The 12,463-nt window shown below is 46.0% G+C and overlaps 1 protein-coding gene across 1 annotated transcript; it reads right to left on the bottom strand.

Moving 5' to 3' along the window:
* Window positions 1–2,305: 2,305 nt before the first annotated feature.
* RPAIN (RPA interacting protein) lies at window positions 2,306–11,665 on the bottom strand. The gene is made up of 7 exons (XM_040336687.1): window positions 11,552–11,665; window positions 11,215–11,403; window positions 5,779–5,851; window positions 5,587–5,698; window positions 5,444–5,507; window positions 3,402–3,542; window positions 2,306–2,453 (listed from the first exon to the last, which is right to left on the bottom strand). Exons 1-7 carry the CDS (start codon window positions 11,624–11,626, stop codon window positions 2,424–2,426), a joined length of 684 nt encoding a protein of 227 aa, XP_040192621.1. The 5' UTR covers window positions 11,627–11,665; the 3' UTR covers window positions 2,306–2,423.
* Window positions 11,666–12,463: the final 798 nt, after the last annotated feature.

Genomic DNA, 12,463 nt, shown 5'->3' with positions numbered 1-12,463 from the left:
GGGCAATTGAAAATTAGCAAAAATATCTTTAAACGATTGAAAGGTGCCAGAAAGCTCTTTCATAGAAGCTGCTAATTCAGATGCCTGCTCTGCCTCCCTTTCTTTAACCAGCCCCTCAATACATCTCCTGCAAAGTGCTTTGTTCCAACTCTCACTAAGTGAAGATCTGCAGGAAGGGCATTTCTTCCTGCTGTGGGCTGATTTTTCTGTGGATTTCTGAAAAACACAGAAGAAAGTGGAGGCTAGATTAAAAGAGAGACCAGCGCATAACACAGGTAACCACCAGGAGTGTTCTAGGACCAACCACCACCAGGGTTCCAGACACACTACACTAACAAACTCCCCGACCACCAGGAGAGAGAAAAACAAAAAAATCACCAGTGAAGCTGTACAAAATGATAAGGGAACACCACCCCAGGGTTCTCCTTACCTTAGAGTGGCTGGTGCTGTCGTCATCCGGAGGTGCACGGGAAGCCTCTGCTTCCGACATCTCGCTGAGGAATGTGGTCGCGACTGCCTGTCAAAACGCCGACCCTACGGCTGAGAAGAGAGAGGCCGCACCAGCCCAGCGTCAGGCCTTTTCACACTGCAGCGTCCGGGACCAGTGACGCGTATCCGGCGGAAGTGCCCGCCCCCCCCGGAACTGACGTCACTCGTCATCCGGTCCGGCCCAGCTCCTGGCCGACTGTGAAATCTCACAGGGAGCGTGCACCCCGCCTGCAGCGCCACCCCTGTGCGTTTAGTAAATAGGCCTCCGCGGTTGAATCCACCCCAGGAATGTCCGCGGGACGCTACACGGCGATGTCCTGGGTAAGTGACTTCCCCAGTCAACCAGGACGCCATGCATTAAAAAATAGCCCTGAGCCCAGGGAGAACAGGTCCCCCCTCTCAGGAAAACTGGCCTCAGCTTCCCCAGCTGTCTGGCCCTTGGCCCCCAGCGGTGTCTCCCCTCCGGAGGAAACACCATAAAAACTGAGGAGCTGAGGGAGGATGAGGCTTAAATTCTTAATTGGAAGGCGGTGTTTCCTGTGAGGGGAGGAGCCTGTGTCTCTCTACAGTACCTGTCCTGAAAGACGAACAGGGAAATAAATATTCCTGAACTTTGTTTAATCTCATGGTTACTGTCAAAGTGTGACTGCATCAATGCAGGGCATGTTATCTCAGCTTGCATTCATTGAATGAGTTTACCAAAAATTTAAATATTGCAGAATATACAGCCTCAAGCTACATAACTAAGCTCCATTAAATGCTGAACAATTAATGTATCTTAAATAGAAAACTGTCGATATTTTTACTCCAAAAACAAATTTGGAAAAACAAAACGTTTATAGCCACACTGGGCAACGTCCACAGCAATGATTACTAGATTCTATTGACATTGCCAGGTGTGGTATAGTTCCATTGGTCCAAGCTAAAAACCAATGTAGCCATAAACAAAAGTTTACACCTGGATAGAAGTGATTAAGAGTGATCTCAGAAGGTCGACAGGTTTTAAGCATCATCCCACAGAAACACGAAGATGAAAAAGCCTGAAGAAGTCAAGTCACAGACCTTCAGTTTTAGGTGCTTCCTCCAGCCTGGATCATAAGGGAAGAGGGTTACGCTAGGTGGCAGGTGCCTCCCAGTATAGGGGCAGTGAACACGTGGAAGAACTGTTACTTTAATGGGCCTTGGAGTGGGGACTCTCTGCCTCAAAACCATTTTCATGACAAGGTTACTCTGAAGACGCCAGTCAGTGGAGGTCGATTCCTATCCCAGCTGGTTTTGGCTCTGAGGTACCTTACACCTGCAGGCCAAGATTCTTCACCAGTGTGCAGCTAGGGGTAGATGCAGACATTGCTGTAATTTTAGGCATGGTTTCACTGACCCCGTTCTGGTGGAAGTGCAGGTATGTGTGGAAGTGGCAAGGCTCTTACTTTGGGAAAAGGCAGCAGCAACCTGGAATTCAGGTTGCGGAAGATGCATTTAGTCACACAGTGGAAGTCAAGGGCAGGCACCCAATCCACACTAAGACCTTGCACTGATGGAAAGGGGCTGGGCTCTTGGGGAGCCTATTTTTGCCATCAGTTAGACACCAGAAGTCAGCCGACAGGATTGACGTGGCTGATCAGCAGAGCATGCCATTTCCAGCCTCAATGTGGGAAGTGAGTGGAATTGTATACCCATTTGCCTGCTTCTTACTTGGTGGAGGGGGCACCAACTAGGGCAAGGCTTGTTTGACATGGTTGGTGTCAGGAGGCTTTTTTGTTCTTGGGTTCAGATATGCTTTAACACTTGGTTCTCCATGAACAAAAATGGCCTAAAACCAGTTAAACAATTTTATTTAGTCTTTAAAAAGTTACAAAAGATAAACTATACATACAAAATAAATAGACTTTGCAGCTATAATCTTCAGTGGAAGCCACCTGAATTCACATTTCAGTCTAGATTATGACTGCCATTGCATCGCACACCTAAGAAATAAATAGATAAAAACACATGTAAAAACGGGGAAGAGAAAAAATAAAAATATAATATAACTCAACAGCATGTTTCAAGAAACTGCCGCTCCATATGACATTACAATTCCAACTGCTTTTGTAGTTCCTTACTTTGGACAAAAAAGAAAAATCTCCCCAGCTGGTCACGGCAATAAACCAACCTTTTTCTGGTCAAGGCATGCTTTACATTACAATCTTGATGCACCCCATTTACACATGTAGGCCACGCAACATTAATGGTGATTTATTTATTTATTCTTACAAAGCAAATAGACTTTAGTACACTAGCATTTTCTCTCCCCTACACAGCTAATGTAGGCCCAGTTCTGGGGGAGGGTGTCAAACAAGGATGCTGTGCAGGTGCCCAAGTCCTCCTTATCAACTGATGACATCTGCGGTTGTTGGTAGCTGGCCTGCATGGTGCCCAAGGTTGTAAAGTTAAGCGTTCTTAAGGCATTTTGCCAAGGCACCCCTTGACAACCACCAGCAATCAAGGCTACGCTCTGCAATTACAGGTCTCATTTTGCACACTACAACAAGGCAAGTAGGGAAGTATTCATTTTGCCAAGTTCATTGCAATCTGTGTCCCTGCTGGGAAAATGTACCCATTTATTTTACCTGAAGACCATTGACACCAAATGAGAAAAAAAAAAAATTCTAATCAGTTTAAGAAGTTGGGAGAAATCTTAATGCGGACACCCATTCCCATGACACTGTAAAATAGGAATTTGAGAAATGTATTCTCATTTCCTGTTGCATCTCCAGTACAGGAAGTGATGGAAACATTGCCTCAGCAGGCAACAGACCGCAAAACAAACCTGATAGTTAAACTACCTCTATACTCTAGATACAAGTCTTTGCTTCAAAATATTCACATGAACATACAGTATATTTTGATTCAGGCTATAACTGTATACTTACAGTGCAACTCATAAATAAATTGGATACTCCTTCAGCATCTAGGACAACTGAAAACGCTGGATGCTCAGAACAGCCGTTGGCATGTGCAGACAGGTTTAGCTCAAGTAATGATTGCAGCTTGTCACTGTTCATGCCTTGAGACTGAAAAAAAAATAACAGAAGAAAAAGAAAAAAAAAAAAAAAAAAACTCCCAAGTTATAGCCAACACGATCATGATCAATTAATATTTTTTTTTTTTTTTTTTTTTTTTAAGACCGTCTGTAAGGGTTTACATCATGGGTGCTTAACCTGTGGCCCTCCAGCTGTTGCAAAACTACAAGTCCCATGAGGCATTGCAAGACTGACAGTTCCAAGTATGACTCCCAAAGGCAGAGGCATCATGGGACTTGTAGTTCTGCAACAGCTGGAGGGCCGCAGGTTGAGCACCCATACTTTACATCCTAGTATTGTCCTTTAAAACTGTGCTGACCTGGCAATATCTAGACAAAACAGCAATCGGGCATCTGTGACACTAGGTAAACACTTCATTGTGGAAAAACATGGGCAGCAATCAAATTGTTACAATACCTGGAAAACTATTTTTGCATACTGTAATAAACTAACTCACTTGTGTCTTTGCTCCCGACCTCTAGTTTAGCACCAGGCCAAGAGTATCCATCTCCCTCTGGTCACACACATGGACAAGAGACTTGATAATTGATTTTACTACCTAGAGTTTCTGGCTATTATGGTTGTCACTAGAATAGAAACATGGGATGAGGGAGCGGAACTTGGGTAGAGTTTGGGCTTTATTAAAATGTAAAATGGTCTTTTACATGCTAAGAATCAGGTTCCTAAAAGATAAAGCGCGCAAAAAAAAAAAAATTCTCCCGAATGATTAACCCCTTAACGCCCGCCGCATGACTTTTTATGTCCGCAAAATGGCACGGTAAGGCAGATGGGTGTGTGTGTATATATATATATATATATATATATATATATATATATATACACACACACACACACATATATACACATATATACACGTCCCTGCCTTCTAGCAGGTGGGGGGGTCCAATCGGGACCCCGCCCCCCCCGCTGCGTGCGGATTCCCTCGGGGAGCGATCCGGGACGACGGCCCGGCTATTCATTTATAGCCGCTCCGTCGTGATCGCTCCCCGGAGCTGAAGAACAGGGAGAGCCATATGTAAACACTGCTTCACTGTGGCGGCGTATCGATCGAGTGATCCTTTTTATAAGGGAGGCTCGATCGATGATGTCAGTCCTACAGCCACACCCCCCTACAGTTGTAAACACACACTAGGTGAACCCCAACTCCTACAGCGCCCCCTGTGGTTAACTCTCAAACTGCAACTGTCATTTTCACAATAAACAATGCAATTTAAATGCATTTTTTGCTGTGAAAATGACAATGGTCCCAAAAATGTGTCAAAATTGTCCGCCATAATGTCGCAGTCACGAGAAAAAAAAAAAAAAAAGCTGATCGCCGCCAATAGTAGTAAAAAAATAATAATTAATAAAAATGCAATAAAACTATCCCCTATTTTGTAAACGCTATAAATTTTGCGCAAACCAATCGATAAACGCTTATTGCGATTTTTTTTTTACCAAAAATAGGTAGAAGAATACGTATCGGCCTAAACTGAGGAAAAAAAAAAAAAAAAGTCATCAAAGTAGCGCAGGAACCTTTTCTGAAGTTGCAGCAACTTTAGTGTTAATTGGAATGGCTCTCACATACAAGGCATTTCACATGTCCTATGGCTCTCAGTCGGATCCTATGTCCCAGGAGTGTGAACTGAGCCTTAAAAGCAGTTGATGTTTATTTTTGTAGTAGTAAAACTAAATTGTATTTAGAAAAAAAAAAACATTTATTTGCCATTTGTGGAAGAGACCCCTCCCTCTGTGGGCAAAAGTATTCCTTCTAGGTTTTCAATTGTCAAACTTTACAATTTAGGTTTAAAATATTAAGGGGGGGGGGGGTACCAGTCCCAGCCTTCAATATCTAGTCACTAAACAAAGTGCTGCACCATAACAATTCTTACCTTACAATTGATGTACACACCACACTGGCATAAGACAAAGCAACTTGTTACGGTTAGGTAGTTCCTGAAAAAGACATCAGTACACATTTCTGTAATCTTGAAGATTTGATAACGGGACAGAACACTAGTCAAGAAATACATACCGATTACAGACAGGGCACACAATGAGATTTTCCGTACTCATCCCCACAACTGAATCCAGACAGTCATCCTCAAACTGAAGAATGCTTTCTATTTCCGCAACCATTGCCTGCTCTGGAAGGAGAAGCAAAAAAAGGGTACATAAACATTGAATCTACTGCAGACATTAAACTGCAGACTTAAAGCAACTATACCTTCAAAGAGAAGTTCCTGTCTGATTTCTTCCAATGTTACCAACTCATCCGGATCTTGTAAAATGCCCAGTGCCTAAAAATACATCAAGTATTACCACTCTCACGTATATAGCGCCTATGGCACAGCACAATTTTACATTCTGCAAGGGGCCCGTTTATATAGCAATAACTTAACCCATTCACCCCACCTCCTGATGTGCCTTTAAAAGTGTTAAAAAAAAAACAAAAGTGGGGGATGGGGGGAATATTCAGCCGATTGACAGTCTCAGGTCTGTCCCCCCCATCATCATCTAGGTCAGGGATATGCAATTAGCGGACCTCCAGATGTTGCAAAACTACAATTCCCATCATGCCTCTGCCTTTGGGTGTCATGCTTGTGGCTGTCAGTCTTGCTATGCCTCATGGGACTTGTAGTTCTGCAACAGCTGGAGGTCCGCTAATTGCATATCCCTGATCTAGGTTCTCCTCGCCAAGCTCTGCAGTGTATCATTTCAGTTATCTGTCCCCTGCTTCCTGAAAGCTCAGACAAAGCTTTATAAAATTCCGGACTTTGAACAAGTCTAAAGAACAGAAAGCAGCACATAAACAGGTACATCTTATGTAGGAGGATTTGTCTCCTTGGCAAGTGTCATATTGACTGGGTGAGTTTTTCAGATCTGTGCAGTATTCTAATGTGCAACTTTGCTTACATCATGGAGCTTCCTGTAAGAAAGAACGGTCACTGCTGCTCTTTCCTTGTGCAGGGTGACTGGTTGTCCACACCCCCTCCTGTAGTTTTCTGCAGGCAGCCTGTAGTGGGTGGAGCTGCTGGCTCCTCCCACAGCGCTGCTCTCTGCACATGTACAGCACACAGTGATGAGATTGTGGCAATTTTGCAGGCATTTGGTGCCCACAAAGTGCATTTTTATTGCTCCTGACTATTAAATGATGCACTCCCTTGACCAGTTTTCAGCCAGAAGGGGGCTAAAGTCCACTGCTGGGGGGGGGGGGGGGGGGGGCATCCAGGAGGCAGGCTCTAAAAAGATCCAGACCAAATGTTTGGGATCCACCCAGATACCTGGAGCGGCACCTGGCCCAGCCTCTCCACAAGAGGGGTATAGAGAAGACAGCTGGTGACCAATAGTCCCAGCTCTCTGCTCAGAGTGGAGGGGGAGAACTGAGCAATCACTGGTGTTTGATCTTGCCGTTCTCACTGCAGAGCCAGCGGGGGACAGCTGCAGTACCAAATAGATGCTGCATCCATCCAAGTATAGAAGGTTTTTAAAAACCAGGGAGGTTAAAGTAGATCTAAAACTTGGAGGGTTAAAACCAATGTCCTTTTCCTCGTTTTATCCATGTACACAAGTGAGGGCATCCTTTTGCAATGCTAGGGAAATCCCCTCATACAGTTAACAAAAAAAAGCCAACAATAAGTGTATATTGATTGGTTTGCGCACACTCCCACCCAAGCCTCCCATTGGGGTGGCTTTGTATCAGGAATTACCCCCCCCCCTCACTTTTAAGTCAGTGGGACAGCTCTGTGAATGCAGTTGAAGTAGGGTAGTGTGAGGTCCAAGGGGTTAAATTAGATTGTGAGGATGCAATACAAGGCCTACTCTACCTGTCAAATGCCCGCTGAAGAGTGATCCTAACATGGATCATGCTTCAGAGAGCAAAGCTAGCGTAATAAGACTAATGGGGACAAAGAAAAAAAATTTGTGTTTAGTCCACTTGCGGACCACCCTTACATTTAGCAGGGTGGCCACTAGTATGTGATCTGGACACTTTCTGGTCTGGGGCACGTGCGCCTCCAGCGACCCCTCTGACACACAGCGGGAGGCCCAGCAGCAGGTGCCACAGACTCAATGTCCACTGGCACAACATCAATCTGCCTATGTAAACAAGGCAGATTGTGGTTCTGTCACAAGGGAAGACACTGATCCAGTGTTTCTGCAAAGCAGCAACACACATCTTTGCCTTCCCCTAGTGAAGGACCTCTCCAGCAGCGAGTAAGCACAGGCTAGGCACACAGTTAACCCTTCGATGGCCCCTGAGGTGAACCACTTCCCACCAGTGTCATTAGTACAGTGCATTTTTTAGCACTGATCACCATTAGTGTTACTGGTCCCCAAAAAGTGTTTAGGTGTCTGATTTGTCCACCACGAATAAAATAAAAACCCACACATCATTTGTAGACACAAATGTTTTGCACAAACCAATCAATACACACTTATTGTTGGCATTTTTTTTTTTACACACACACACACACACACACACACACACACACACACACACACACACACACACACACACACACACACACACACACACACACCTAAAAGTGATGAAGAAAGTAAACCTTCAGGGAGGAAAATTGGTTAAAAACGTAAAAATTGTATTATAAAGTAGGATTAAACCGCATAGAAAAGGCAAAGGTGGAAAAAGTCAGCTAGTGTTAAAGTGATTGTAAAGGCAGAAATCCGTCCCGTCCCCCCCCCCCCCCCCCCCCCCCCCCCCCATTTTTTTTTTTATCTTAGTGTTTTTTTTTTGGGGGGGGTTGACAAAGGGGGAGCAGATCCCAGTCCCTAAAGCAAAATGACAGTGCAGTGTAATCTGCCCCCCTCTAAACTGAAAAAAAAAAAAAACCTGAACCTGGCACTTACTGTATGCCCCTCTCTAAATAGACCACGATAACCAGGGTAGCTCCACCCTGATCACTGTGCTCAAATTGCCTCCCTCCATCATACGCTGCCCCCCCCCCCCCCCCCCGCCATTCCCCTGTGTCAGTCTCCAGCCAGCCCCACCCCTATTGTAGAATAAAATGAAAAAGGTTTCACTGCCAGCCTCTATTAGAGGTTGGCATAGCACACGGTATATCAAGTGTAAATACCCAGCCACTTTACAGCTATGAGACACGGCTGTTGCGGAACTACACGTCCCATGAGGCATTGTAAAACTGACATTCACAGACATAACTAGGCATGATGAGAATTGTAATTCCTGAACAACTGGAGGGCCGTAGTTTGAAGACCCCTGGCTTATAAGGAGGAGACAAATGGGGAGATCACAGCCCCTCCCTCAGAAGCAAAAGATCAGAGCTGTAAAGCGGCTGCGAGTGATGTGCCCAGCCTGAAGACAGCTGACTTTTTTTTTTTAATTACAGCCTCTAATAGAGGGGCTGGTATTTTATATGGATGGGTTAACAAACCCTTTAATGGATTATATGCAGCAACCTCCCCTAATACTTACCCAAGGTCCATCTACATCCAGCAACATTGCAGAAGTGTCTTGGCTGCCCAGGACACCTCTCCTTACTGGCCAAGGCAGCAGCGTGGCGCCATTGGCTCCCACTGCTGTCAAAGCCAGTCAACAAGAGAAAAGGTGCAGGGCAGTGTCTGAATGGGCACAGGGAGCGGTGGCTTGGCTGCCCCCATAGCAAGCAGCACAAGACCGTACAATTCATAGCAGACCTTCATGACAAGATACCCCTTTAGATCATAGTAAGCTTCCTCCTCGTTCTCCTCCTACCAACCACATTACATGTGTGGCATCAAGAGTGAGCTTTAAACACCACATAGGCTGCACATGTTTGTTTGTGGCAGCCAAGGTTTCTGTCCCAAGAGCACACTCCCAGCACAGGGACTGAGCAGTCAGACATTTACTGGTCTCTGGTTATCAGGAGCTGGCACAGCCGGTCTCCAGTAATTACAATTGGCAAGTCTGTCCCACCTCGGATGTGAAGACCCAGTTATAGGGCTGCAGAGAAGAGGTTACTTGAAAAAGCAGCACTTTATTTCCTTGTTACAGTCCACCCTGCCTCCATTCTTATTTAGGTGGAAGGACCAGCACCCTCCTGGGACACCTACATTAGATATACCAGGAGGTGATGCTTTAGGACAGGCATGTCCAAAGTCCGGCCCGGGGGCCAATTATGGCCCGCATTTCGGTTTAATGCGGCCCCCATGGTAATTTGGATATACATATCTTTTGTGCCCCCCCCCGTATTTTCCGGCGCTGTCTCGGAGGGGACGGGACGAGCACCGTCAGATTACATACAGGAGAATCTCCTGTTTCCTCTGTAACGTCTGTAATAGGAAGTCCCGTCTCTTGGGCTGTCATTGGACGACTGTTCTGTCTATCATAGGAGGCGGGACTGTATTAAAGAGGCAGCCGAGTAAACAGGAGACTCTCCTGTATGTAATGTGTTGGCACTCGTCCCGCCCCCTCCCTGTCCCCTCCGAGGCTGCAGATGGGCATGGATCAGGCTGCACTGATGGCACTTGTGAGGCTGCATTCAAGTCAATAGGGAGGCTGCAGCTGGGTACTGATTAGTGCAAATGGGAAGAAATTCTGGACAGCCGCACTCTAAAAAAAAAGTTTTTGCCTTTATTCAAAAAATAGATTAAATACATGCCACAGTAGATCAGAACGGACAGAAGAGCTGACTCATTTCACACTAACAAACAGTGCTTAGTCATAGTTCTATGATTAAGCACTGTTTGTTAGTGTGAAATGCAGTGAAATCCCTTTCTCTATTTTGATTCCTGGGTACTGATTAGGCTGCATTGATGGGCACTGACCCTTATTTTGCTTCACAGTTCTTTATTTAAAATAAAAAAAAATCCTGAAACTTCCCTCTTAAAGTGAAGGTGTGTGTTATACGCCGATAAATGCGGTATATCCAAATAACACGCCTGAGCTCATCCTTAGTCCTGAGCGGCGCTCAGGGATTCGTTGGGGCCACAAAAGATATATGTCAAATAAATATGCCTGAGCTCTTTTCTTCACACACAGCCACAAAGGCAAGATAATTCTTGTTGGGCAGTGCATAGTGCTAAGACTAACACACTTACACCGGATTTTGATAGTTCAAAGAATGTCAAGCAAATTGGTTGGCCCTCACACATGTTCACTTCATCAAATCTGGCCCTCTTTGAAAAAAGTTTTGACACCCCTGCTTTAAGAGGAAGGACCTTGCCCCACATCAGCAGGGGGCTGGCATGGAGAAGCAAGAAGATATAGCCAGTTTCTAATAACAGATGGAGGGTGGCAGTTTGGGAATCTTTTTACAATAAAAAAAGCCAACAAAGCCTCACAATTTCTGACATGAATGATACAATGCTTGCACTCCCCTACCCAGCCGCCAGCAGTGCACTCCCCTACCCAGCCGCCAGCAGTGCACACCCCCTACCCAGCCGCCAGCAGTGCACACCCCCTACCCAGCCGCCAGCAGTGCACACCCCCTACCCAGCCGCCAGCAGTGCACACCCCCTACCCAGCCGCCAGCAGTGCACACCCCCTACCCAGCCGCCAGCAGTGCACACCCCCTACCCAGCCGCCAGCAGTGCACACCCCCTACCCAGCCGCCAGCAGTGCACACCCCCTACCCAGCAGTGCACACCCCCTACCCAGCAGTGCACACCCCCTACCCAGCAGTGCACTCCCCCTACCCCTTACCTGTGAGATGTTCTCCTTCCTCCATAGAGAGGGAAAGCTCCCACTGCTTTCCTGCATGGCTCTCCATTCTTCTTCCATCACCTCCTGCACCAGGAAGGACCCTCCAACGCCTCCATTCACTCTCTCCCCCACTTGTCGGAACTTATCCAGAAGTTTGGAGCGGTTGCTCTTCAATCTTTCCACGCACTTCTAAGAATAGGAATAAAAACAACACCGTGCTCAGTAATGAGACATGCATGACAAGCCAAGCCACCTGATCACCATACACTAACGTCATAATAACCGTGCACAACAGGCTCCAACGTAGAAAAGCCCACCCTGCGCCCCATGACATTACCCTTCTGTAGGTCTCCTTCCATGGTGGCGTTGCCCCCTTGTACAAGGCGCGATGTCTCTGCTCGGACTCCATCATACACTCCCACTGCCCTGTACACTGCAGCGCCCAGCCACTCCCATTTAAATGCCCGCCCCACGTGACGACAGCCTGCCAGCGCAATGCGTGCCGGGAGTTGTAGTTTTCATCTCGCTGCGATGATTAATACTGTGTAGAGGTGTAATCCATAAATCATAGAGCTCCATAAACATACTAGAAAGAAAGTTGTAGCTTCTGAATGTCAAATGATGAATTATGTCATTTTAAAAGTTGCTAGTCACAAGAATGACTGTCATTTTAGATTAAGAAGGTGTTGTCTCCTACATTGAGGATTAAACTAATGTTCATTCCTTTATTTAGCATAGGAGCCTGCCAAACATTGCAATCCATAATCAGTGGATGGCTGGTGCAAAGCTCTGACTCTTGCAGACTATTCCTCCAGCTAGGGTTGCCAACTCATCCCTTTAAAACAGAACACATATTAATTACACAGGTTCTGTGGCTGATTAAGGAGGTAATTAAACTCACTTGGTGCCTTATTTGCATTAAATTAGCCTCAGAACCTGTGTAATTAATATTTAAAGGGATGAGTTGGCAACCCTACCTCCAGCTGTCATCAATTCAACAGGTCCATAAGGGGTGTCGCCGCCCCTCTAGTTTGCATGCGGGGATACTCGAGGGGTGCCAGCCTCATAGGTTTCTATAAAAAAAAATTATTGAAATCTATACAGCGAGATCAGTACTAGTATCGGTGCAACCAGTGGTGGTGCATCCATAAAGGGCGCACGGGTGCCGCCCACCTCTCTCCTGCCACTTGTCTATCACCATAGATAGATTCATGCATTTCTTGAATCTATCTATGGTCTCTGCTGCCAC

This window comes from Rana temporaria, chromosome 2 (genome assembly GCF_905171775.1).
Source record: "Rana temporaria chromosome 2, aRanTem1.1, whole genome shotgun sequence".
Lineage (NCBI taxonomy): Eukaryota > Metazoa > Chordata > Amphibia > Anura > Ranidae > Rana > Rana temporaria.
This window is presented reverse-complemented; position numbering and strand designations above follow the sequence as displayed.